This window comes from Petromyzon marinus, chromosome 80 (assembly GCF_048934315.1).
Source record: "Petromyzon marinus isolate PM22_M1 ecotype Great Lakes invasive population chromosome 80, UKy_Petmar_22M1.pri1.0, whole genome shotgun sequence".
Lineage (NCBI taxonomy): Eukaryota > Metazoa > Chordata > Hyperoartia > Petromyzontiformes > Petromyzontidae > Petromyzon > Petromyzon marinus.
In genome coordinates this window covers 10,598,720-10,625,722 of record NC_133746.1, presented here as the reverse complement: position 1 = coordinate 10,625,722, position 27,003 = coordinate 10,598,720, and the positions used below count along the sequence as shown (strand labels likewise).

Here is a 27,003-nt window from a genome sequence, read left to right as displayed (position 1 = left end):
GAGACGGTTAGGCCAGGTGAGGGCAAGAAATTATTGGTGGAGACGGAGTGTGATGAGGTGCGCAGCCAGGAAGAGGTTAGAGAGGCGGAGAGAGCGACAGAGCGGGGGCGAAGCTGTGGACCCGTGCCGTCAAATAAAGACCTTACCTCGGTAACAAACAAAAGTGCCAGAGTCTTCCTTCACAATGACAACACGTACGGGTGGAGTGACGCGCCTCTCGAAGCTGGGCTACTTTGAGAGGGCAGAGGCTTTCGGTGACCTTTCCACCACCTCCTGGTTATGACAGGCGGAGACTTTCAGTGACCTCCGTGGAGTCCCCTGCCAATTAAAACCCCACCACCTCCTGGCTACGACAGGTGGAGACTTTCAGTGACCTCTGTGGAGTCCCCTGCCAACTAAAACCCCACCACCTCGTGACTACGACAGGCGGAGACTTTCAGTGACCTCTGTGGAGTCCCCTACCAACTAGAACCCCACCACCTCCTGGCTACGACAGGCGGAGACTTTCAGTGACCTCCGTGGAGTCCCCTGCCAACTAAAACCCCACCACCTCCTGGCTACGACAGGCGGAGACTTTCAGTGACCTCTGTGGAGTCCCCTGCCAACTAAAACCCCACCACCTCCTGGCTACGACAGGCGGAGACTTTCAGTGACCTCTGTGGAGTCCCCTGCCAACTAAAACCCCACTACCTCCTGGCTACGACAGGCGGAGACTTTCAGTGACCTCTCTGTGGAGTCCCCTGCCAACTAAAACCCCACCACCTCGTGACTACGACAGGCGGAGACTTTCAGTGACCTCTGTGGAGTCCCCTGCCAACTAAAACCCCACCACCTCCTGGCTACGACAGGCGGAGACTTTCAGTGACCTCTGTGGAGTCCCCTGCCAACTAAAACCCCACCACCTCCTGGCTACGACAGGCGGAGACTTTCAGTGACCTCTGTGGAGTCCCCTGCCAACTAAAACCCCACCACCTCCTGGCTACGACAGGCGGAGACTTTCAGTGACCTCTGTGGAGTCCCCTGCCAACTAAAACCCCACTACCTCCTGGCTACGACAGGCGGAGACTTTCAGTGACCTCTCTGTGGAGTCCCCTGCCAACTAAAACCCCACCACCTCGTGACTACGACAGGCGGAGACTTTCAGTGACCTCTGTGGAGTCCCCTGCCAACTAAAACCCCACCACCTCCTGGCTACGACAGGCGGAGACTTTCAGTGACCTCTGTGGAGTCCCCTGCCAACTAAAACCCCACTACCTCCTGGCTACGACAGGCGGAGACTTTCAGTGACCTCTCTGTGGAGTCCCCTGCCAACTAAAACCCCACCACCTCGTGACTACGACAGGCGGAGACTTTCAGTGACCTCTGTGGAGTCCCCTGCCAACTAAAACCCCACCACCTCCTGGCTACGACAGGCGGAGACTTTCAGTGACCTCTGTGGAGTCCCCTGCCAACTAAAACCCCACCACCTCCTGGCTACGATCGGTGACCTCTGTGGAGTCCCCTACCAACTAAAACCCCACCACCTGCTGGCTACGACAGGCAGAGACTTTCAGTGACCTCTCTGTGGAGTCCCCTACCAACTAAAACCCCACCACCTCGTGGCTACGACAGGCAGAGACTTTCGGTGACCTCTGTGGAGTCCCCTGCCAACTAAAACCCCACAACCTGCTGGCTACGACAGGCAGAGACTTTCGGTGACCTCTGTGAAGTCCCCTACCAACTAAAACCCCACCACCTCCTGGCTACGACAGGCAGAGACTTTCAGTGACCTCTGTGGAGTCCCCTGCCAACTAAAACCCCACCACCTGGCTACGACAGGCGGAGACTTTCGGTGACCTCTGTGGAGTCCCCTACCAACTAAAACCCCACCACCTCCTGGCTACAACAGGCAGAGACTTTCAGTGACCTCTGTGGAGTCCCCTACCAACTAAAACCCCACCACCTCCTGGCTACGACAGGCAGAGACTTTCAGTGACCTCTGTGGAGTCCCCTGCCAACTAAAACCCCACCACCTCGTGACTACGACAGGCGGAGGCTTTCGGTGTACGCCTGATTGGGTATCGCAATCTGTATTCATCCGGGAGAAACAGATGTCCAGTAAGGGGCACGGACCGCGGGGTTAGACAGTTACACAAACAGCAAACAACCAAACGAATACAACAAACAAAATGCAAACCATAGAAAGGCTCTGCAAATCACGAAAAAAAATGTACTGAAACTAAACTAGTTGTGTTTCTTTACCAGGTAAGGCCACACGGAGCTGCTATGTTACTAGTGCTTTTTCAGAAGCGACCCTGGGCCATCACAAACAATAGGGGCTGTACCAAATGGCTGATATCGTCGTCGTGCGGAAATGCACAGCAGCAGACAAATACTCTAAAACGCGTGGTGATGTCGATTCTGAATGTGGAGGGGAGAAACCCAAGCAAACAACTCCAAATACACGGGCGTCGTCAGGGTCGGGATCGAACCCACGACCTCCTGCACACCAGGCGAGGCGGTTAACATCTCCCGGCCACACACAAATCATATACAGCAGCAGGCATCGTCAGGTCAGGATTGAACCCTCAACTTCCTGCGCACCAGGCGAGGGAGTTAACATTTCCTAGCCACCGTGATGATGATGATGATGATGAGAGAGACGCAGACTCCAAATATACAGCAGCAGGCATCGTCAGGGTAGCGATCAAACCCACGACATCCTGTACACCAGGCAAGGTAGTCAACATCTCCTAGCCACCGTGATGACGGGAGAGAGAGACGCAAACTCCAAATATACAGCAGCAGCAGGCATCGTCAGGGTAGCGATCAAACCCCACCTGTACACCATCTCCCCAGCCACCGGGATGTTTGAGATGCTCAAATCTCAGAAATCGACACCGGTTTGAAAGGCGGCGTCAATTCCGCATGACCCACAGGTCTGTGTGTCAAACAAAACCATGCAAACGCACGTGGCTCCGGCACAATAGACGCGTCGTCTTCGCACACCGGTAAGCCTACACCAGACGGTCACCACCACCGGTAACATTACCGATATACCCCAAGCCGGAAGCCCTCCCACATTGACCCACGCGACCGAATGTTGTCGCCCACGGGGACGCAAACAACGTGGCGAGAGCGAATGTCTTCTACGTAAATGAAGACCTTGATATGTACGTGGTCTCAAAAATATCTCGAGGGGGTTACCTGCCGACAAGGAAGGCCGCTGACATTTGGTACGCAGGTAGCGTTTAGGACACAAACAATAAAGACCTGAACGTGTCCGTGGTCTCAAAAATCTCGAGGGGGTTACTTGCTGACAAGGTAGGAAGCTGACATTTGGTACCCAGGTAGCTTTTAGAACACAAACAAACTCCAAGATTCGTCATTTTAATAGCCCCCAAAACTTGATTTTTTTAAGTGCCACACAAACACGTTTGTGTGATGTCATTCAGAAGCCGTTGGCGAAATCAGATTGCGGGGTTTTTCGTTCGACAAGGGAGCGCGAGACAAATAAAATCAAAGCGAGATCCACACCTGGGGTTCTATCCTTTGAGTTTTTTTTTAGACATTTCGGATGCAGGTGTTTTTTTGGTTTTTGAACGACGAAAAAAAAGATTCGCGCTTTATACGACGTTCACGTCTGAATAGTTTGAAAACGCTAAAAGGCAGGATACTATTAAGCTCGTAACCTTCTCGTTCTTTCTAAAAACAGCGACGTTTTAAACCGAGCGGCTTCCCGTAAGCGGGAGAAGCGGTAATCGCGGCCGTCAAACCATTTTTTGGTGGGATTTTAGCGACGAAAATTGCGTGGAGTTTGTTGTTAAAAGTGTGATCTGATCGCACCCTGTACACTACATTATACACTACACTATACACTACACTACTATACACAACACTCTACTGCTATACACTAGACCAGGGGTCCCCAACCCCTAGGCTGCGGACCGGTTCCGGTCCGTGGCCTGTTAGGAACCGGGCCGCACAGCAGGAGGTGAGAGCAGCGAGTCCACGCGTGGCCCGCCCATTATTTTATTATTTACCACTTCCATCCGCGCCTCTTTCCCGCACTGCGCACTCAGTCTCAGTCACGGTTTTGGTAACACCACAAGCTGACCCCCTAGTGGCCACAATGAGTAAAAAACAAACATCGTCGGAGAGCTTCTTTGAAAAGGGGGATGAGTCTGTGGGTCTCTGTGATGAGTCTGTGGGTCTCTCTGTGGTGAGTCTGTGGGTCTCTGTGATGAGTCTGTGGGTCTCTGTGATGAGTCTAAAGGGTCTCTGTAATGAGTCAGTGGGTCTCTGTGATGAGTCTGTGGGTCTCTGTGATGAGTCTGTGGGTCTCTGTGATGAGTCTGTGGGTCTCTGTGTGATGAGTCTGTGGGTCTCTGTGTAGTGAGTCTGTGGGTCTCTGTGTGGCGAGTCTGTGGGTCTCTGCGTAATGACTCTGTGGGTCTCTGTGTGGCGAGTCTGTGGGTCTCTGCGTAATGAGTCTGTGGGTCTCTGTGTGGTGAGTCTGTCTCTCTGTGTGGTGAGTCTGTGGGTCTCTGCGTAATGAGTCTGTGGATCTCTCCAGCTCTCCACCTAGCTCCCGTTAGCTCTCCCCTATCTCTCCCCCTTAGCTCTCCCCCTTATCTCTCCCCTATCTCTCCCCCTTAGCTCTCCCCCTTAGCTCTCCCCTATCTCTCCCCCTTAGCTCTCCCCTATCTCTCCCCCTATCTCTCCCCCTTAGCTCTCCCCCTTAGCTCTCCCCCTTAACTCTCCCCCTTAACTCTCCCCTATCTCTCCCCCTTAGCTCTCCTTGGCTCTCTCCGCGTGCTCGTGAGAGTCGAGCCTCCGTGCCGCGTCCCGGAAGTAGGCGATGGCCTCGCGCGACGTCTGCAGCCTCTCTTTGGCCTGGGCGATCTCCTCGCTGATCTTGCGGCGGGCAGCCTCCAGACGCTCCCTCGTGCGCAGCTCCAGCTCAACGACTTAGCGGGGGGAGGGGGGCGGGGGGCAGAGGGAGGGGGGGGAGAGAGGGGGGGGAGAGAGGGGAGAGAGGGGAGAGAGGGGGGGGAGTGAGAGGGGAGAGAGAGGGGGGAGGGAGAGGGGGGGAGAGAGGGGAGAAAGAGGGGGGAGGGAGGGGGGAGGGAGAGGGGGGGAGAGAGGGGAGAGAGGGGAAAGAGAGGGAGGGGAGAGAGAGGGGGTAGGGAGAGAGAGAGAGGGGGGAGAGAGGGGAGAGAGAGGGGGGGAGAGAGAGGGGGGGGAGAGAGAGGGGAGAGAGAAGGGGTAGGGAGAGAGGGGGGGGGAGAGAGGGGAGAGGAGGGGGTAGGGAGAGAGAGGGGAGAGAGAGGGGGGAGGGAGAGGGGGGAGGGGGGGGAGAGAGGGGGGGGGAGAGGGGAGAGAGAGGGGGGGGGAGAGAGAGGGGGTAGGGAGAGAGGGGGGGGGAGAGAGAGAGGGGGGGGGAGAGAGGGGAGGGGGTAGGGAGAGAGAGGGGAGAGAGAGGGGGGGGGAGAGAGAGGGGGGAGAGAGGGGGTAGGGAGAGAGAGGGGGTAGGGAGAGAGCGATCGACAGTGTAGAGGTCAACGCGCTGCACTATGAACCTGGCGACCCGAGATTCCCGTTCACGGCGAACACGATTATCTGACCCGGTGCTGGGCCTCCCCTAGGTCGACTCAGCCCCAAATTAATACCTGGTGCTGTGTGTGTAGTACACATCGCCACTGGGGAGGCAAAGGCGGCCGGGCGTGGTGCTGGCCACCCACCCCCTCGTGTGCCATTCTGGCCTTCGTAGGTGCTCGCTAACAGCACTTGCCCATACAGTCTATACGGGGGATCTTTGTCTTTGTTAGTGTGTAGGTGTGTAAGTGTGCGTGTGTGCGTGTGTGCGTGTGTGCGAGTGTTGGTGTGTGTGTGTTGGTGTGTGTGCGTGTGTTGGTGTGTGTGCGTGTGTGTGTGCGTGTGTGTGCGTGTGTTGGTGTGTGTGTGTGCGTGTGTAGGTATGTTATATATTTCAGTCGTAGTGGAGCCCCCTAATGGAACATCTTCGCCGGTTAGAAACATTTAGGCTGGCCTGCCTACGATCCATCCTGGGTTTAACCAGACTGGATTGTGTGAGGAGCTCACAAATCCTTGAAAGATCTGGGCAAGGTCCCATCGGTGAGCTCCTCCGGCGGGCAAGGCTGCGATGGCTGGGTCATGTAGCCCGCATGCCCAGCCACCGCATGCTGAAACAGCTTTTGTTCGGCTGGATTGAGGGGGCTAAGCGGGCGCAGCACGGGCTAGAGAAGAGATGGAGTGATGTGGTACAGGAGGACGTGGAGCTGAGTGGACTTGCCGATGACTGGTACCAGCGGTGTCAAGATCGGCCTCTGTGGAGGAGGCTCGTGAAGGATGCTACTGGACAGTTGGAGGTAATCGCCCTCCAACAACAACGGAGGGCGGAGGAGCGACGCTCAGAACAAGCGGAGCGCCGGGTGGCTAAAGCACAGGAGGTTGGCACAGTAGGGGGCACAGGTGGTGCATCAGCCAGTCATCTCAGTCAGTCGACCCGTGGCACCTGGGTCTGCCCCGTGACCTCCTGCCAGCGGGCGTTCGACACTTCACGTGGCCTCAGGGTGCACATAGCCTTGCACAAGCGTCGTGGTGACGTCTCCACCACTTAGTGGCGAATGGCGGTTGTTGTTGTTGTAGGTGCGTGTGTGTGCATGTGCGAGTGTGTGTGCGAGTGTGTGTGAGTGTGTAGGTGTGTGAGTATGCGTGTGTGTAAGTGTGTGAGTATGCGAGTGTGTGTGTGCGAGTGTGTGTGTGTAGGTGTGTGAGTGTGAGTATGCGAATGCGTGTGTGTGTGTGTGTACGTGTGCGCGTGTGCGCGTGTCCGAGTGCGTGTGTGTGTGTGAGTGTGCCTGCGTCACTCACAGTCCGTCTCGTGCTTATGAGCTCCGAGCGTGAGCTGCCGAGACGTCGTGAGGAGCTGCTGCATCATCGCCGTGGGGTCCTGAAAGATCTGAGAAGACGCGGAGACACGCAGACACGCAACTGATCCACGCACTCGTGTCTATTGTTGCCAGCTAAGGCCCTGTGTGGCCTGGCCATCACATCTGATAGCAGCTCGAACGAGCGGTGGCTTATCGCGTGCACATTTGTAGCAGGAGGCAAATACTCTCAACGTGTTTCTACAGACTCCTAGAGACCCACAGAGACCCAAAGAGACCCACGGAGACCCACAGAGACCCACAGAGAGACACAGAGAGACACAGAGACCCATAGAGACCCACAGAGATACACAGAGATACACAGAGACCCACGGAGACCCGCAGAGACCCACAGAGACCCAAGGAGACCGACGGAGATCCACGGAGACCCACAGAGACTCACAGAGACCCACGGAGACCCACAGAGACTCACAGAGACCCACGGAGACCCACAGAGACTCACAGAGACCCACAGAGATTCACAGAGACTCAGAGACTCACGGAGATTCACAGAGACCCACAGAGATACACAGATTCACAGAGACCCAAAGACCCTCAGAGACCCACAGAGACACACAGAGACCCACAGAGACCCACAGAGACACACAGAGACCCACAGAGACCCACAGAGACACACAGAGACCCACAGAGACCCACGGAGAGCCACAGAGACCCAAAGAGACCCACGGAGACCCACAGAGACCCACAGAGACCCACAGAGACCCACAGAGAGACACAGAGAGACACAGAGAGACACAGAGACCGATAGAGACCCACAGAGATACACAGAGACCCACGGAGACCCGCAGAGACCCACAGAGACCCAAGGAGACCGACGGAGATCCACGGAGACCCACAGAGACTCACAGAGACCCACAGAGATTCACAGAGACTCATAGTAGAGACTCACGGAGATTCACAGAGACCCACAGAGATACACAGATTCACAGAGACCCACAAAGACCCTCAGAGACCCACAGAGACACACAGAGACCCACAGAGATACACAGATTCACAGAGACCCACAAATACCCTCAGAGACCCACAGAGACACACAGAGACCCACAGAGACACACAGAGACCCACAGAGATCCACAGAGACCCACAGAGACCCACAGAGACACACAGAGACCCACAGAGACACACAGAGACCCACAGAGATCCACAGAGACCCACAGAGACTCACAGAGACCCACAGAGACTCACGGAGACCCACGGAGATTCACGGAGATCCACAGAGACCCACAGAGATACACAGAGATTCACAGAGACCCACAGAGACCCACAGAGACACACAGAGACCCACAGAGACACACAGAGACCCACAGAGACCCACAGAGACCCATAGAGACCCACACAGAGACCCACGGAGACCCACCGAGACCCACGGAGACACAGAGACCCACAGAGACCCACAGAGACAGAGAGAGGCACAGAGACCCACAGAGATCCACGGAGACCCACAGAGACCCACAGAGACCCACAGAGACCCACGGAGACTCACAGAGACCCACAGCTTGTGTGTCTGTCTGTGTGTCCCCGTGTCTGTGTTTCTTCTCTCTCTCTCTCTCAAATGTAGCCATCTTTGGAAGAACGTCATCAACCAGGTGGGGTGTTGACCGTCGTGTTAGCCGACTCTCCGTGCGTTGCATCGCATTGTATTTCTAAGTTCACTAGGTTTGTTTTCGCTTTCATTTCTACCTGATGACCATTGCTTGTGTTGCAACCGAAACGTCGTGTGCTATTATTTAACTTATTTTCTTTCGACGCGACTTCACCGAGAGAACCACAGAGCAGCCAAATCCTCTTGAGCGCGCGGCGATGTTGATTTTAAATGTGCAGGGATAAACCGGAGGACCCGGCAAACGATCCGCGCGACCACGGGGAGGAGAGAGAGAGAGACACGCAAACTCCACATGTACAGCAGCAGGCGTCAGGGTCAGGATCGAACCCACGACCTCCTGTATAGCAGGGGAGGTTGTTAACATCTCCTAGCCACGGCAGTGCCCCATGACACAGAGACACAGCTGGAGACCCGATCTCCCTGAGTCTCACCCTGACCCTGAGTCTGACTCTGACCCTGAGTCTCACTATGACCCTGAGTCTCACCCTGACCCTGAGTCTCACCCTGACCCTGAGTCTCACTCTGACCCGAGACCCAGTCTGCCTGAGTCTCACTCTGACCCCGAGACTCACTCTGACCCTGAGTCTCACTCTGACCCGAGACCCAGTCTCCCTGAGTCTCACCCTGACCCTGAGACTCACTCTGACCCTGAGTCTCGCCCTGATCTTGAGTCTCACTCTGACCCTGAGATCCAATCTCCTTGAGTCTCACCCTAACCCTCAGACCCGGTCTCCCTGAGTCTCACCCTGACCCTGAGTCTCACCCTGACCCTGAGTCTCCCTCTGACCCGAGACCCAGTCTCCCTGAGTCTCACTCTGACCCCGAGACTCACTCTGACCCTGAGTCTCACTCTGACCCAAGACCCAGTCTCCCTGAGTCTCACCCTGACCCTGAGACTCACTCTGATCCTGAGTCTCACCCTGACCCTGAGACTCACTCTGACCCTGAGTCTCATTCTGACCCTGAGACTCACTCTGATCCTGAGTCTCACTGTGACCCTGAGACCTGGTCTCCCTGTGTCTCACTCTGACCCTGAGTCTCACTCTGACCCTGAGTCTCACCCTGACCCTGAGTCTTACCCTGACCCTGACACTCACTCTCATCCTGAGTCTCACTCTGACACTCTGACCCTGAGTCTCACCCTGACCCTGAGTCTCACCCTGACCCTGAGACCCGATCTCCCTGAGTCTCACCCTGACTCTGAGTCTGACTCTGACCCTGAGTCTCACTCTGACCCTGAGACCCGATCTCCCTGAGTGTGACTCTGACCCTGAGTCTCACCCTGACCCTGAGTCTCACCCTGACCCTGAGTCTGACCCTGAGTCTCACTCTGACCCTGAGACCCAATCTCCTTGAGTCTCACCTTGACCCTGAGACCCGGTCTCCCTGAGTCTCACTCTTACCCTGAGTCTCACCCTGACCCTGAGTCTCACCCTGACCCCGAGTCTCACTCTGACCTGAGACCCAGTCTCCCTGAGTCTCACTCTGACCCCGAGACTCACTCTGACCCTGAGTCTCACTCTGACCCTGAGTCTAACCCTGACCCTGAGTCTCACCCTGACCCCGAGTCTCACTCTGACCTGAGACCCAGTCACCCTGAGTCTCACTCTGACCCCGAGACTCACTCTGACCCGAGACCCAGTCTCCCTGAGTCTCACCCTGACCCTGAGACTCACTCTGATCCTGAGTCTCACTCTGACCCTGAGTCTCACCCTGACCCTGAGTCTCACCCTGACCCTGACACTCACTCTCATCCTGAGTCTCACTCTGACCCTGAGACCTAGTCTCCCTGAGTCTAACTCTGACCCTGAGTCTCACTCTGACCCTGAGACCCGATCTCCCTGAGTGTGACTCTGACCCTGAGTCTCACCCTGACCCTGAGTCTCACCCTGACCCTGAGAGGGACTCTGACCCTGAGTCTCACTCTGACCCTGAGACCCAATCTCCTTGAGTCTCACCCTGGACCTGAGACTCACTCTGATCCTGAGTCTCACCCTGACCCTGAGACTCACTCTGATCCTGAGTCTCACTCTGACCCTGAGACCTGGTCTCCCTGAGCCTCACTCTGACCCTGAGTCTCACTCTGACCCTGAGTCTCACCCTGACCCTGAGTCTTACCCTGACACTCACTCTCATCCTGAGTCTCACTCTGACACTCTGACCCTGAGTCTCACTCTGAACCTGAGTCTCACCCTGACCCTGAGTCTTACCCTGACCCTGAGACCCGATCTCCCTGAGTCTCACCCTGACTCTGAGTCTGACTCTGACCCTGATTCTCACTCTGACCCTGAGACCCGATCTCCCTGAGTGTGACTCTGACCCTGAGTCTCACCCTGACCCTGAGTCTCACCCTGACCCTGAGTCTGACTCTGACCCTGAGTCTCACTCTGACCCTGAGACCCAATCTCCTTGAGTCTCACCTTGACCCTGAGACCCGGACTCCCTGAGTCTCACTCTTACCCTGAGTCTCACCCTGACCCTGAGTCTCACCCTGACCCCGAGTCTCACTCTGACCTGAGACCCAGTCTCCCTGAGCCTCACTCTGACCCCGAGACTCACTCTGACCCTGAGTCTCACTCTGACCCTGAGTCTAACCCTGACCCTGAGTCTCACCCTGACCCTGAGTCTTCCTCTGACCCGAGACCCAGTCTCCCTGAGTCTCACTCTGACCCGAGACCCAGTCTCCCTGAGTCTCACCCTGACGCTGAGACTCACTCTGACCCTGAGTCTCACTCTGACCCTGAGTCTTGCCCTGATCCTGAGTCTCACTCTGACCCTGAGATCCAATCTCCTTGAGTCTCACCCTGACCCTGAGTCTCCCTCTGACCTGAGACCCAGTCTCCCTGAGTCTCACTCTGACCCCGAGACTCACTCTGACCCTGAGTCTCACTCTGACCCGAGACCCAGTCTCCCTGAGTCTCACCCTGACCCTGAGACTCACTCTGATCCTGAGTCTCACCCTGACCCTGAGACTCACTCTGATCCTGAGTCTCACTCTGACCCTGAGTCTTGCCCTGATCCTGAGTCTCACTCTGACCCTGAGATCCAATCTCCTTGAGTCTCACCCTGACCCTGAGTCTCCCTCTGACCTGAGACCCAGTCACCCTGAGTCTCACTCTGACCCCGAGACTCACTCTGACCCGAGACCCAGTCTCCCTGAGCCTCACCCTGACCCTGAGTCTCACCCTGACCCTGAGTCTCACCCTGACCCTGACACTCACTCTCATCCTGAGTCTCACTCTGACCCTGAGACCCAGTCTCCCTGAGTCTCACTCTGACCCTGAGTCTCACTCTGACCCTGAGACCCGATCTCCCTGAGTGTGACTCTGACCCTGAGTCTCACCCTGACCCTGAGTCTCACCCTGACCCTGAGTCTGACTCTGACCCTGAGTCTCACTCTGACCTGAGACCCAGTCTCCTTGTGTCTCACCTTGACCCTGAGACCCGGCCTCCCTGAGTCTCACACTTACCCTGAGGCTCACCCTGACCCTGAGTCTCACCCTGACCCCGAGTCTCACTCTGACCTGAGACCCAGTCTCCCTGAGCCTCACTCTGACCCCGAGACTCACTCTGACCCTGAGTCTCACTCTGACCCTGAGTCTAACCCTGACCCTGAGTCTCACCCTGACCCTGAGTCTTCCTCTGACCCGAGACCCAGTCTCCCTGAGTCTCACTCTGACCCCGAGACTCACTCTGACCCTGAGTCTCACTCTGACCCGAAACCCAGTCTCCCTGAGTCTCACCCTGACCCTGAGACTCACTCTGATCCTGAGTCTCACCCTGACCCCGAGTCTCACTCTGACCTGAGACCCAGTCTCCCTGAGTCTCACTCTGACCCCGAGACTCACTCTGACCCTGAGGCTCACTCTGACCCTGAGTCTAACCCTGACCCTGAGTCTCACCCTGACCCTGAGTCTTCCTCTGACCCGAGACCCAGTCTCCCTGAGTCTCACTCTGACCCGAGACCCAGTCTCCCTGAGTCTTACCCTGAGACTCACTCTGACCCTGAGTCTCACTCTGACCCTGAGTCTTGCCCTGATCCTGAGTCTCACTCTGACCCTGAGATCCAATCTCTTTGAGTCTCACCCTGACCCTGAGTCTCACCCTGACCCTGAGTCTGACTCTGACCCTGAGTCTCACTCTGACCCTGAGACCCAATCTCCTTGAGGCTCACCTTGACCCTGAGACCCGGTCTCCCTGAGTCTCACTCTTACCCTGAGTCTCACCCTGACCCTGAGTCTCACCCTGACCCCGAGTCTCACTCTGACCTGAGACCCAGTCTCCCTGAGTCTCACTCTGACCCCGAGACTCACTCTGACCCTGAGTCTCACTCTGACCCTGAGTCTAACCCTGACCCTGAGTCTCACCCTGACCCTGAGTCTTCCTCTGACCCGAGACCCAGTCTCCCTGAGTCTCACTCTGACCCGAGACCCAGTCTCCCTGAGTGTCACCCTGACCCTGAGACTCACTCTGACCCTGAGACCCAGTCTCCCTGAGTCTCACTCTGACCCTGAGTCTCACTCTGACCCTGAGACCCGATCTCCCTGAGTGTGACTCTGACCCTGCGTCTCACCCTGACCCTGAGTCTCACCCTGACCCTGAGTCTGACTCTGACCCTGAGTCTCACTCTGACCCTGAGACCCAATCTCCTTGAGTCTCACCCTGACCCTGAGTCTCACTCTGACCCTGAGACTCACTCTGATCCTGAGTCTCACTCTGACGCTGAGACCTGGTCTCCCTGAGTCTCACTCTGACCCTGAGTCTCACTCTGACCCTGAGTCTCACCCTGACCCTGAGTCTTACCCTGACCCTGACACTCACTCTCATCCTGAGTCTCACTCTGACACTCTGACCCTGAGTCTCACTCTGACCCTGAGTCTCACCCTGACCCTGAGTCTTACCCTGACCCTGAGACCCGATCTCCCTGAGTCTCACCCTGACTCTGAGTCTCACTCTGACCCTGAGTCTCACTCTGACCTGAGACCCAGTCTCCCTGAGACTCACTCTTACCCTGAGTCTCACCCTGACCCTGAGTCTCACCCTGACCCCGAGTCTCACTCTGACCTGAGACCCAGTCTCCCTGAGTCTCACTCTGACCCCGAGACTCACTCTGACCCTGAGTCTCACTCTGACCCTGAGTCTAACCCTGACCCTGAGTCTCACCCTGACCCTGAGTCTTCCTCTGACCCGAGACCCAGTCTCCCTGAGTCTCACTCTGACCCGAGACCCAGTCTCCCTGAGTCTTACCCTGACCATGAGACTCACTCTGACCCTGAGTCTCACTCTGACCCTGAGTCTTGCCCTGATCCTGAGTCTCACTCTGACCCTGAGATCCAATCTCCTTGAGTCTCACCCTGACCCTGAGTCTCCCTCTGACCTGAGACCCAGTCTCCCTGAGTCTCACTCTGACCCCGAGACTCAATCTGACCCTGAGTCTCACTCTGACCCGAGACCCAGTCTCCCTGAGTCTCACCCTGACCCTGAGACTCACTCTGATCCTGAGTCTCACCCTGACCCTGAGACTCACTCTGATCCTGAGTCTCACTCTGACCCTGAGTCTTGCCCTGATCCTGAGTCTCACTCTGACCCTGAGATCCAATCTCCTTGTGTCTCACCCTGACCCTGAGGCTCCCTCTGACCTGAGACCCAGTCACCCTGAGTCTCACTCTGACCCCGAGACTCACTCTGACCCGAGACCCAGTCTCCCTGAGTCTCACCCTGACCCTGAGACTCACTCTGATCCTGAGACTCACTCTGACCCTGAGTCTCACCCTGACCCTGAGTCTCACCCTGACCCTGACACTCACTCTCATCCTGAGTCTCTCTCTGACCCTGAGATCCAGTCTCCCTGAGTCTCACTCTGACCCTGAGTCTCACTCTGACCCTGAGACCCGATCTCCCTGAGTGTGACTCTGACCATGAGACTCACTCTGACCCTGAGTCTCACTCTGACCCTGAGTCTTGCCCTGATCCTGAGTCTCACTCTGACCCTGAGATCCAATCTCCTTGAGTCTCACCCTGACCCTGAGTCTCCCTCTGACCTGAGACCCAGTCACCCTGAGTCTCACTCTGACCCCGAGACTCACTCTGACCCTGAGTCTCACTCTGACCCGAGACCCAGTCTCCCTGAGTCTCACCCTGACCCTGAGACTCACTCTGATCCTGAGTCTCACCCTGACCCTGAGACTCACTCTGATCCTGAGTCTCACTCTGACCCTGAGTCTTGCCCTGATCCTGAGTCTCACTCTGACCCTGAGATCCAATCTCCTTGAGTCTCACCCTGACCCTGAGTCTCCCTCTGACCTGAGACCCAGTCACCCTGAGTCTCACTCTGACCCCGAGACTCACTCTGACCCGAGACCCAGTCTCCCTGAGTCTCACCCTGACCCTGAGACTCACTCTGATCCTGAGTCTCACTCTGACCCTGAGTCTTGCCCTGATCCTGAGTCTCACTCTGACCCTGAGATCCAATCTCCTCGAGTCTCACCCTGACCCTGAGGCTCCCTCTGACCTGAGACCCAGTCACCCTGAGTCTCACTCTGATCCCGAGACTCACTCTGACCCGAGACCCAGTCTCCCTGAGTCTCACCCTGACCCTGAGACTCACTCTGATCCTGAGTCTCACTCTGACCCTGAGTCTCACCCTGACCCTGAGTCTCACCCTGACCCTGACACTCACTCTCATCCTGAGTCTCTCTCTGACCCTGAGACCCAGTCTCCCTGAGTCTCACTCTGACCCTGAGTCTCACTCTGACCCTGAGACCCGATCTCCCTGAGTGTGACTCTGACCATGAGACTCACTCTGACCCTGAGTCTCACTCTGACCCTGAGTCTTGCCCTGATCCTGAGTCTCACTCTGACCCTGAGATCCAATCTCCTTGAGTCTCACCCTGACCCTGAGTCTCCCTCTGACCTGAGACCCAGTCTCCCTGAGTCTCACTCTGACCCCGAGACTCACTCTGACCCTGAGTCTCACTCTGACCCGAGACCCAGTCTCCCTGAGTCTCACCCTGACCCTGAGTCTCACTCTGATCCTGAGTCTCACCCTGACCCTGAGTCTTACCCTGACCCTGAGACCCGATCTCAATGAGGCTCACTCTGACCCTGAGTCTCACTCTGACCCTGAGACCCGATCTCCCTGAGTGTGACTCTGACCCTGAGTCTCACCCTGACCCTGAGTCTCACCCTGACCCTGAGTCTGACTCTGACCCTGAGTCTCACTCTTACCCTGAGACCCAATCTCCTTGAGTCTCACCTTGACCCTGAGACCCGGTCTCCCTGAGCCTCACACTTACCCTGAGTCTCACCCTGACCCTGAGTCTCACCCTGACCCCGAGTCTCACTCTGACCTGAGACCCAGTCTCCCTGAGTCTCACTCTGACCCCGAGACTCACTCTGACCCTGAGTCTCACTCTGACCCTGAGTCTAACCCTGACCCTGAGTCTCACCCTCACCCTGAGTCTTCCTCTGACCCGAGACCCAGTCTCCCTGAGTCTCACTCTGACCCGAGACCCAGTCTCCCTGAGTCTCACCCTGATCTTGAGACTCACTCTGACCCTGAGTCTTGCCCTGATCCTGAGTCTCACTCTGACCCTGAGATCCAATCTCCTTGAGTCTCACCCTGACCCTGAGTCTCCCTCTGACCTGAGACCCAGTCTCCCTGAGTTTCACTCTGACCCCGAGACTCACTCTGACCCTGAGTCTCACTCTGACCCGAGACCCAGTCTCCCTGAGTCTCACTCTGACCCCGAGACTCACTCTGACCCGAGACCCAGTCACCCTGAGTCTCACTCTGACCCTGAGACTCACTCTGATCCTGAGTCTCACCCTGACCCTGAGACTCACTCTGATCCTGAGTCTCACTCTGACCCTGAGTCTTGCCCTGATCCTGAGTCTCACTCTGACCCTGAGATCCAATCTCCTTGAGTCTCACCCTGACCCTGAGTCTCCCTCTGACCTGAGACCCAGTCACCCTGAGTCTCACTCTGACCCCGAGACTCACTCTGACCCGAGACCCAGTCTCCCTGAGTCTCACCCTGACCCTGAGACTCACTCTGATCCTGAGTCTCACTCTGACCCTGAGTCTTGCCCTGATCCTGAGTCTCACTCTGACCCTGAGATCCAATCTCCTCGAGTCTCACCCTGACCCTGAGGCTCCCTCTGACCTGAGACACAGTCACCCTGAGTCTCACTCTGATCCCGAGACTCACTCTGACCCGAGACCCAGTCTCCCTGAGTCTCACCCTGACCCTGAGACTCACTCTGATCCTGAGTCTCACTCTGACCCTGAGTCTCACCCTGACCCTGAGTCTCACCCTGACCCTGACACTCACTCTCATCCTGAGTCTCTCTCTGACCCTGAGACCCAGTCTCCCTGAGTCTCACTCTGACCCTGAGTCTCACTCTGACCCTGAGACCCGATCTCCCTGAGTGTGACTCTGACCATGAGACTCACTCTGACCCTGAGTCTCACTCTGACCCTGAGTCTTGCCCTGATCCTGAGTCTCACTCTGACCCTGAGATCCAATCTCCTTGAGTCTCACCCTGACCCTGAGTCTCCCTCTGACCTGAGACCCAGTCTCCCTGAGTCTCACTCTGACCCCGAGACTCACTCTGACCCTGAGTCTCACTCTGACCCGAGACCCAGTCTCCCTGAGTCTCACCCTGACCCTGAGTCTCACTCTGATCCTGAGTCTCACCCTGACCCTGAGTCTTACCCTGACCCTGAGACCCGATCTCAATGAGGCTCACTCTGACCCTGAGTCTCACTCTGACCCTGAGACCCGATCTCCCTGAGTGTGACTCTGACCCTGAGTCTCACCCTGACCCTGAGTCTCACCCTGAGTCTGACTCTGACCCTGAGTCTCACTCTTACCCTGAGACCCAATCTCCTTGAGTCTCACCTTGACCCTGAGACCCGGTCTCCCTGAGCCTCACACTTACCCTGAGTCTCACCCTGACCCTGAGTCTCACCCTGACCCCGAGTCTCACTCTGACCTGAGACCCAGTCTCCCTGAGTCTCACTCTGACCCCGAGACTCACTCTGACCCTGAGTCTCACTCTGACCCTGAGTCTAACCCTGACCCTGAGTCTCACCCTCACCCTGAGTCTTCCTCTGACCCGAGACCCAGTCTCCCTGAGTCTCACTCTGACCCGAGACCCAGTCTCCCTGAGTCTCACCCTGATCTTGAGACTCACTCTGACCCTGAGTCTTGCCCTGATCCTGAGTCTCACTCTGACCCTGAGATCCAATCTCCTTGAGTCTCACCCTGACCCTGAGTCTCCCTCTGACCTGAGACCCAGTCTCCCTGAGTTTCACTCTGACCCCGAGACTCACTCTGACCCTGAGTCTCACTCTGACCCGAGACCCAGTCTCCCTGAGTCTCACTCTGACCCCGAGACTCACTCTGACCCGAGACCCAGTCACCCTGAGTCTCACTCTGACCCCGAGACTCACTCTGACCCTGAGTCTCACTCTGACCCGAGACCCAGTCTCCCTGAGTCTCACCCTGACCCTGAGACTCACTCTGATCCTGAGTCTCACCCTGACCCTGAGACTCACTCTGATCCTGAGTCTCACTCTGACCCTGAGTCTTGCCCTGATCCTGAGTCTCACTCTGACCCTGAGATCCAATCTCCTTGAGTCTCACCCTGACCCTGAGTCTCCCTCTGACCTGAGACCCAGTCACCCTGAGTCTCACTCTGACCCCGAGACTCACTCTGACCCGAGACCCAGTCTCCCTGAGCCTCACCCTGACCCTGAGACTCACTCTGATCCTGAGTCTCACTCTGACCCTGAGTCTTGCCCTGATCCTGAGTCTCACTCTGACTCTGAGATCCAATCTCCTCGAGTCTCACCCTGACCCTGAGACTCCCTCTGACCTGAGACCCAGTCACCCTGAGTCTCACTCTGACCCCGAGACTCACTCTGACCCGAGACCCAGTCTCCCTGAGTCTCACCCTGACCCTGAGACTCACTCTGATCCTGAGTCTCACTCTGACCCTGAGTCTCACCCTGACCCTGAGTCTCACCCTGACCCTGACACTCACTCTCATCCTGAGTCTCTCTCTGACCCTGAGACCCAGTCTCCCTGAGTCTCACTCTGACCCTGAGTCTCACTCTGACCCTGAGACCCGATCTCCCTGAGTGTGACTCTGACCATGAGACTCACTCTGACCCTGAGTCTCACTCTGACCCTGAGTCTTGCCCTGATCCTGAGTCTCACTCTGACCCTGAGATCCAATCTCCTTGAGTCTCACCCTGACCCTGAGTCTCCCTCTGACCTGAGACCCAGTCTCCCTGAGTCTCACTCTGACCCCGAGACTCACTCTGACCCTGAGTCTCACTCTGACCCGAGACCCAGTCTCCCTGAGTCTCACCCTGACCCTGAGTCTCACTCTGATCCTGAGTCTCACCCTGACCCTGAGTCTTACCCTGACCCTGAGACCCGATCTCCCTGAGGCTCACTCTGACCCTGAGTCTCACTCTGACCCTGAGACCCGATCTCCCTGAGTGTGACTCTGACCCTGAGTCTCACCCTGACCCTGAGTCTCACCCTGACCCTGAGTCTGACTCTGACCCTGAGTCTCACTCTGACCCTGAGACCCAATCTCCTTGAGTCTCACCTTGACCCTGAGACCCGGTCTCCCTGAGCCTCACACTTACCCTGAGTATCACCCTGACCCTGAGTCTCACCCTGACCCCGAGTCTCACTCTGACCTGAGACCCAGTCTCCCTGAGTCTCACTCTGACCCCGAGACTCACTCTGACCCTGAGTCTCACTCTGACCCTGAGTCTAACCCTGACCCTGAGTCTCACCCTGACCCTGAGTCTTCCTCTGACCCGAGACCCAGTCTCCCTGAGTCTCACTCTGACCCGAGACCCAGTCTCCCTGAGTCTCACCCTGATCCTGAGACTCACTCTGACCCTGAGTCTTGCCCTGATCCTGAGTCTCACTCTGACCCTGAGATCCAATCTCCTTGAGTCTCACCCTGACCCTGAGTCTCCCTCTGACCTGAGACCCAGTCTCCCTGAGTCTCACTCTGACCCCGAGACTCACTCTGACCCTGAGTCTCACTCTGACCCGAGACCCAGTCTCCCTGAGTCTCACTCTGACCCCGAGACTCACTCTGACCCGAGACCCAGTCTCCCTGAGTCTCACCCTGACCCTGAGACTCACTCTGATCCTGAGTCTCACCCTGACCCTGAGACTCACTCTGACCCTGAGTCTTACTCTGACCCTGAGACTCACTCTGATCCTGAGTCTCACTCTGACCCTGAGACCCGGTCTCCCTGAGTCTCACTCTGACCCTGAGTCTCACTCTGACCCTGAGTCTCACCCTGACCCGAGACCCAGTCTCCCTGAGTCTCACCCTGACCCTGAGACTCACTCTGACCCTGAGACCCAGTCTCCCTGAGTCTCACTCTGACCCTGAGTCTCACTCTGACCCTGAGTCTCACTCTGACCCTGAGACTCACTCTGATCCTGAGTCTCACTCTGACCCTGAGACCCGGTCTCCCTGAGTCTCACTCTGACCCTGAGTCTCACTCTGACCCTGAGTCTCACCCTGACCCTGAGTCTTACCCTGACCCTGAGACGCGATCTCCCTGAGTCTCACTCTGACCCTGAACCTCACTCTGACCCTGAGTCTTACCTTGACCCTGAGTCTGACCCTGAGACCCGGTCTCCCTGAGTCTCACCCTGACCCTGAGTCTCACTCTGACCCTGAGTCTTACCTTGACCTTGAGTCTGACCCTGAGACCCGGTCTCCCTGATTCTCACCCTGACCCTGAGTCTAACTTTGACCCTGAGTCTCACTCTGACCCTGAGTCTCACTCTGACCCTGAGTCTCACCCTGACCCTGAGTCTCACTCTGACCCTGAGACCCGATCTCCCTGAGTCTCACCCTGACCCCGAGATCCACTCGGTCTCCCTGAGTCTCACCCTGACCCCGAGATCCACTCGGTCTCTCTCACCATCTCATCGTAGAACTCTGACACGAGGCACTTCTTCCCCGTCACCACGTTGCTCGCGGTGTCCGACTGGAAGAGCTTGAGGAGGTGGTACAGCGTCACCTGAAGCACAGCGTCAAAACCGCAGAGGCTCACAATGGCCTAGTCGCAAGATGCCCAGACCCGGACTCCCCGAGTCTCTAGACCCCGAGTCTCTATACCCCGAGTATCTACATCCCGTGTCTCTACACCCCGAGTCTCTAGACCCCAAGTCTCTAGACCCCGAGTCTCTATACCCCGAGTATCTACGCCCCGAGTCTCTACACCCCGAGTCTCTACACTCCAGTCTCTACAACCCGAGTTTCTACACCCCGAGTATCTACACCCCGAGTATCTACGCCCCGAGTCTCTACGCCCAGAGTCTCTACACCCCGAGTCTCTACACCCCAAGTCTCTACACCCTGAGCCTCTACACCCCGAGTCTCTACACCCCGAGTCTCTACACCCCGAGTCTCTAGACCCCGAGTCTCTATGGCCCGAGTCTCTAGACCCCGAGTCTCTACACCCCGAGTCTCTAGACCCCGAGTCTCTAGACCCCGAGTCTCTACACCCCGAGTCTCTAGGCCCCGAGTCTCTACACCCCGAGTCTCTACACCCCGAGTCTCTAGACCCCGAGTCTCTACAGCCCGAGTCTCTAGACCCCGAGTCTCTACACCCCGAGTCTCTACACCCCGAGTCTCTAGACCCCGAGTCTCTAGACCCCGAGTATCTACACCCCGAGTCTCTACACCCCGAGTCTATAGGCCCCGAGTCTCTATACCCCGAGTATCTACGCCCCGAGTCTCTACGCCCCGAGTCTCTAGGCCCCGAGTCTCTATACCCCGAGTATCTACGCCCCGAGTCTCTACACCCCAAGTCTCTACACCCCGAGTCTCTACACCCCGAGTATCTACACCCCGAGTATCTACGCCCCGAGTCTCTACGCCCAGAGTCTCTACACCCCGAGTTCCTACACCCCGAGTCTCTAGACCCCGAGTCTCTACACCCCGAGTCTCTACACCCCGAGTCTCTACACCCCGAGTCTCTACACCCCGAGCCTCTACACCCCGAGTCTCTACACCCCGAGTCTCTACACCCCGAGTCTCTAGACCCCGAGTCTCTAGACCCCGAGTTTCTACGCCCCAAGTCTCTACACCCCGAGTCTCTACACCCCAAGTCTCTAGACCCCGAGTCTCTAGACCCCGAGTCTCTATGCCCCGAGTCTCTACGCCCCGAGTCTCTATACCCCGAGTCTCTACACCCCGAGTCTCTAGACCCCGAGTCTCTAGACCACGAGTCTCCAGACCCCGAGTCTCTACGCCACGAGTCTCTACACCCCGAGTCTCTACACCCCGAGTCTCTACACCCCGAGTCTCTACACCCCAAGTCTCTAGACGCCGTGATTGGGTCTCTGCGTGTCTCTGCGAGTCTCGGTGCACCACGTGAGGCTGTCTCTCTCACCGGCCTCTCGTTGGGGTCAATGAAGAATATTTTGATGATGACCTCAAACTCGCCCCAGCCTGTCTCTGTGATCTCATAGGGCGGCTTCGTCACCACTACACAGACACACGGAGACACACACAGAGACACACAGAGATACACGAAGAGAGAGATTATACATAGGGCCGTTTCGTCACCACTACACAGACACACAGAGACACAGACACACAGAGAGACAGAGCACACACAGAGAGACAGAGAGACACGGAGAGAGATACATAGGGTGGCTTCGTCACCACTACACAGACACAGAGACACACACAGAGACACACAGCCAGAGACACACAGCGAGACAGAGACACGAAGAGAGAGATATAAATAGGGGGCTTTGCCACCACTACACAGACACAGAGACACACACAGAGACACACAGAGAGAGACACAGAGATAGATAGAGAGAGACACAGAGACACAGAGAAACAGAAATATACATTTAGAGATATACAGTGAGTGATTGGTGAGTGAGTGGTGAGTGAATGGCGATTGAGTGAGTAGTGAGTAGGGAGTGGTGAGTGAGTGACGTGTGAGTGTGTAATGAGTGGTGGGTGAGTGAGTAGCTAGTAAGTAGTGAGTGAGTGAGTGGCGAGTGAGTGAGTGGTGGGTGAGTGAGTGGTGGGTGAGTGAGTGGTGGGTGAGTGTGTGTAATGAGTGAGTGAGTAGTGAGTGAGTGGTGGGTGAGTGGTGAGTGAGTGGTGGGTGAGTGACGAGTGAGTGGTGAGTGTGTAATGAGTGAGTGGTGCGTGAATGGTGAGTGTGTAACGAGTGAGTGGTGGGTGAGTGGCGAGTGAGTGTGTAATGAGTGAGTGGTGAGTGAGTGTGTAATGAGTGAGTGGCGAGTTAGTGTGTAATGAGTTGAGTGAGTGGTGAGTGAGTGGTGGGTGAGTGAGTAGTGAGTGGCGAGTGAGTGTGTAATGAGTTGAGTGAGTGGTGAGTGAGTAGTGGGTGAGTGAGTGGTGAGTGAGTGTGTAATGAGTGAGTGGTGAGTGAGTGGTGGGTGAGTGAGTAGTGAGTGAGTGGCGAGTGAGTGGTGAGTGTGTGTGTAATGAGTTGAGTGAGTGGTGTGCGAGTAGTGAGTGGTGAGTGACCTCTGAGTGGGTTAGCGTAGCTTTCATGCAGCTTGAACTGAATCTTTTTAATGTACGTTGACATATCCTGCAGACACAGACACAAAGACACAGACAAAGATCCCCTGTGTAGCCTGTAACAGACTGTAGGGGCAAGTGCTGTTAGCGAGTAGCAGCACCTATGAAGGCCGCCGCTATGGCATACACAGAGGGGGTGGGTGGCCAGCATCACCCACGCCCGGCCGCACTTGTCTCCCCAGTGACGATGTTTACTACACACCGCACCAGGTACTTGTTTTAGGCTGAGTCGACCTAGGGGAGGCCCAGGACCAGTTCAGATAATCGTCACTGACGTTGGCCGTGAGCGGGAATCGAACTCGGGTCGCCGGGTTCATAGCGCAGCACTAACCGCTACACCACCGCTCCCCAAAGACACACTCACTGATGCATGGGTCTCCCCACGTGTCCCCGTGTCTCCCCACGTGACCCCATGTCTCCATGTGTGTCCCCATGTCTCCACGCGTGTCCCCATGTCTCCCCACGTGACCCCATGTCTCCATGTGTGTCTCCACGCGTGTCCCCATGTCTCCCCACATGTCCCCGTGTCTCCCCACGTGTCCCTGTGTCTCCCCACGTGTCCCTGTGTCTCCCCACGTGTCCCCGTGTCTCCCCGTGTCTTCCAGCGTGTCCCCGTGTCTCTCCGTGTGTCCCCACGTGTCCCCCTGTCTCCCCGTGTCTCCCAGCGTGTCCCCGTGTCTCCCAGCGTGTCCCCGTGTCTCCGTGTCTCCCCGTGTCTCCCCGTGTGTGTGTGTCCCCGGCACCTCGTTCTTGAACGGCTTCACGTAGACTGTCCACTGATGTGTGTGTCCCTGTGTCTCCGTGTCTCCCAGCGTGTCCCCGTGTCTCCCCGTGTCTCTCCGCGTGTCCCCGTGTCTCCCCGTGTGTCTCTCCGCGTGTCCCTGTGTCTCCCCGTGTCTCCCCGTGTCTCCCCGGCACCTCGTTCTTGAACGGCTTCACGTAGACTGTCCACTGGTGAGTGTGTCCCCGTGTCTCCCCGTGTCTCCCAGCGTGTCCCAGCATGTCCCCGTGTCTCCCCGTGTCTCCCCGTGTCCCCCGTGTGTGTGTGTCCCCGGCACCTCGTTCTTGAACGGCTTCACGTAGACTGTCCACTGGTGAGTGTGTCCGTCCTCGTCACGCTTCTTGCCGAAGTAGCGCGCCGTGTTGCCGTACACCAGCGGTTTCACGATCGTCACGCCCTGGCAACCACCACGACCACCAACAACAACCACCATGCCCTGTTAGCCAACCACCAACAACAACAACAACCACCAACCCCACAGCAGCAGCGGCAGCAGCAGCCATCAAGTGGCCGTGATGTCACCACGGCGCTTGTGCCAGGCTGGGTGCAGGAGGTCACGGGACACTGATCCAGGTGCTATGAGTTTGGCTACTGTGCCAGGCTAGGTGCAGGAGGTCACGGGACACTGATCCAGGTGCTATGAGTTTGGCTGCTGTGCCAGGCTAGGTGCAGGAGGTCACGGGACACTGATCCAGGTGCTATGAGTTTGGCTGCTGTGCCAGGCTAGGTGCAGGAGGTCACGGGACACTGATACAGGTGCTATGAGTTTGGCTGCTGTGGCAGGCTAGGTGCAGGAGGTCTAGGGACACTGATCCAGGTGCTATGAGTTTGGCTGCTGTGCCAGGCTAGGTGCAGGAGGTCACGGGACACTGATACAGGTGCTATGAGTTTGGCTGCTGTGGCAGGCTAGGTGCAGGAGGTCTAGGGACACTGATCCAGGTGCTATGAGTTTGGCTGCTGTGCCAGGCTAGGTGCAGGAGGTCACGGGACACTGATCCAGGTGCTATGAGTTTGGCTGCTGTGCCAGGCTAGGTGCAGGAGGTCACGGGACACTGATACAGGTGCTATGAGTTTGGCTGCTGTGGCAGGCTAGGTGCAGGAGGTCTAGGGACACTGATCCAGGTGCTATGAGTTTGGCTGCTGTGCCAGGCTAGGTGCAGGAGGTCACGGGACACTGATCCAGGTGCTATGAGTTTGGCTGCTGTGCCAGGCTAGGTGCAGGAGGTCACGGGACACTGATCCAGGTGCTATGAGTTTGGCTGCTGTGCCAGGCTAGGTGCAGGAGGTCACGGGACACTGATACAGGTGCTATGAGTTTGGCTGCTGTGCCAGGCTAGGTGCAGGAGGTCACGGGACACTGATCCAGGTGCTATGAGTTTGGCTGCTGTGCCAGGCTAGGTGCAGGAGATCACGGGACACTTGATCCAGGTGCTATGAGTTTGGCTGCTGTGCCAGGCTAGGTGCAGGAGGTCACGGGACACTGATCCAGGTGCTACGAGTTTGGCTGCTGTGCCAGGCTAGGTGCAGGAGGTCACGGGACGGACCCAGGTGCTGTGGGTTTGACTGCTGTGTCAGGCTAGGTGCAGGAGGTCACGGGACTGACCCAGGTGAGTTTCACTGATGTGCCCACAAACTCACCCACTCACACACTCACCCACTCACACACTCACCCATCCACACACTCATCCACACACTCACCCACCCACTCACCCACACACTCACACACTCACCTACACACTCACCCACCCACATACTCACCCACCCACACTCACCCACCCACTACCCACCCACTCACCCACCCAAACACTCACACACTCACCCACACACTCACCCACCCACTCATCCACCCACCCACTCATCCACCCACCCACTCACCCACCCACCCACTCACCCACCCACTCACTCACCCACCCACTCACTCACCCACCCACCCACACACTCACCCACACACTCATCCACACACTCACCCATCAGTCCATCGCTTCTATGATCCATGCAAGTTGTATTGATGCTGATGCTGCTAATCAATGAATGTTGGTGATGCTGCCGATGACACTGCTGCTGATATGAACAATGTTGCTGATGATGATCCTGCTGATGCTGATGATGCTGATACTGATGATGCTGATACTGATGATGCTGATACTGATGATGCTGATACTGATGATGCTGATACTGATACTGATGATGCTGATACTGATGATACTGATGATGCTGCTGATGCTGCTGCTGCTGATGCTGCTGGCTCCGCGCGTCCCACCCCGCGCCCTCACCTTGACTCTCCCTCCGGAGTCTGGCCCGAACTCTGCCATTCGACTCTTGTACATGACTGACAGGGGGTGCCCCGGGAAAGAACAGGGGGGGGAGGCACTCGGGCCTCCTCTCCCTACCCGGGGAGGGCGCGAGGCGGCCCGCGGGGAAACTAGGCGAGGAGCCCCCCCTCCCCCACCCCCACCACCCCTCTCGCCTCTTCACTCAGGCGCGCGCGCGCGGTCGCTTCGTCCGCTCGACGATTGTAAGAAAATGAAAGAAAAAATCGATCGAGAGTCGATGGCTGTGGCCCCTTTTCTCCAAAGATTAATTATTTGTATATTTTAAATCAAAGATAATAAGATCCATGTAACGCATTGGAACTGTGTGTGTGTGGGTCGGATCGATTCTAACGTGCGTGTCGATTAGTAACGCGTGGGCAGTTGTTTGGGAATCGATTCCTTATGGGTTGGCGACGTGAATGAAGGTGGTTTAATCGCGATCCGAAATCGACCGTTTCGATTCTAGCGAACAGGGACAAACCGCACGGAGGTTATTTTGAAAAAAATAAGTAACTTTAAAAAACGTTTTTTTTTAAACACGCTTTAAAGTACCGTACTAGTAATGGAAGAACTCCACGACTCCAGGAAGTGGCCCCGAAGCTTGCCATAACGTAAGGGGGACCGTGGCCGATTTACAGTCAGAGACCCAAGCCGAAATATAACACGATACAAAAGAATACTCTTTGGTTCCATTCGGTAAAGTCACGTAGTAGGTAAAAA

General features: G+C 56.6%; 1 protein-coding gene across 2 annotated transcripts; it reads right to left on the bottom strand.

Moving 5' to 3' along the window:
• Positions 1-4,721: 4,721 nt before the first annotated feature.
• On the bottom strand, positions 4,722-26,680 carry YEATS4 (YEATS domain containing 4). 2 transcript variants are annotated; one of them, XM_076057350.1, is made up of 7 exons: positions 26,245-26,680; positions 24,249-24,368; positions 23,134-23,200; positions 22,010-22,104; positions 20,534-20,632; positions 6,877-6,964; positions 4,723-4,949 (listed from the first exon to the last, which is right to left on the bottom strand). In XM_076057350.1, the coding sequence occupies exons 1-7, from the start codon at positions 26,296-26,298 to the stop codon at positions 4,771-4,773; spliced, it is 702 nt and encodes a 233-aa protein (XP_075913465.1). In that variant the 5' UTR covers positions 26,299-26,680; the 3' UTR covers positions 4,723-4,770. The 2 variants fall into 2 exon arrangements, with proteins under 2 accessions (XP_075913466.1, XP_075913465.1); XM_076057351.1 differs by lacking the exons at positions 24,249-24,368; positions 26,245-26,680 and adding an exon at positions 24,109-24,207 and having other exon boundaries at positions 4,722-4,949.
• Between the last annotated feature and the right edge of the window lie 323 nt (positions 26,681-27,003).

Bases quoted from the DNA above. Each gene is read 5' to 3' on its own strand.
- YEATS4 (XM_076057350.1), bottom strand. From the start codon at position 26,298: ATGTACAAGAGTCGAATGGCAGAGTTCGGGCCAGACTCCGGAGGGAGA. The intron at 22,105-23,133 runs GTCACTCACCAC...GTGTCTGTGTAG, and splicing joins CTACGCTAACCCACTCAGAG to TGGTGACGAAGCCGCCCTAT. The intron at 20,633-22,009 runs GTGAGAGAGACA...GCTGTGCTTCAG, and splicing joins TTGACCCCAACGAGAGGCCG to GTGACGCTGTACCACCTCCT.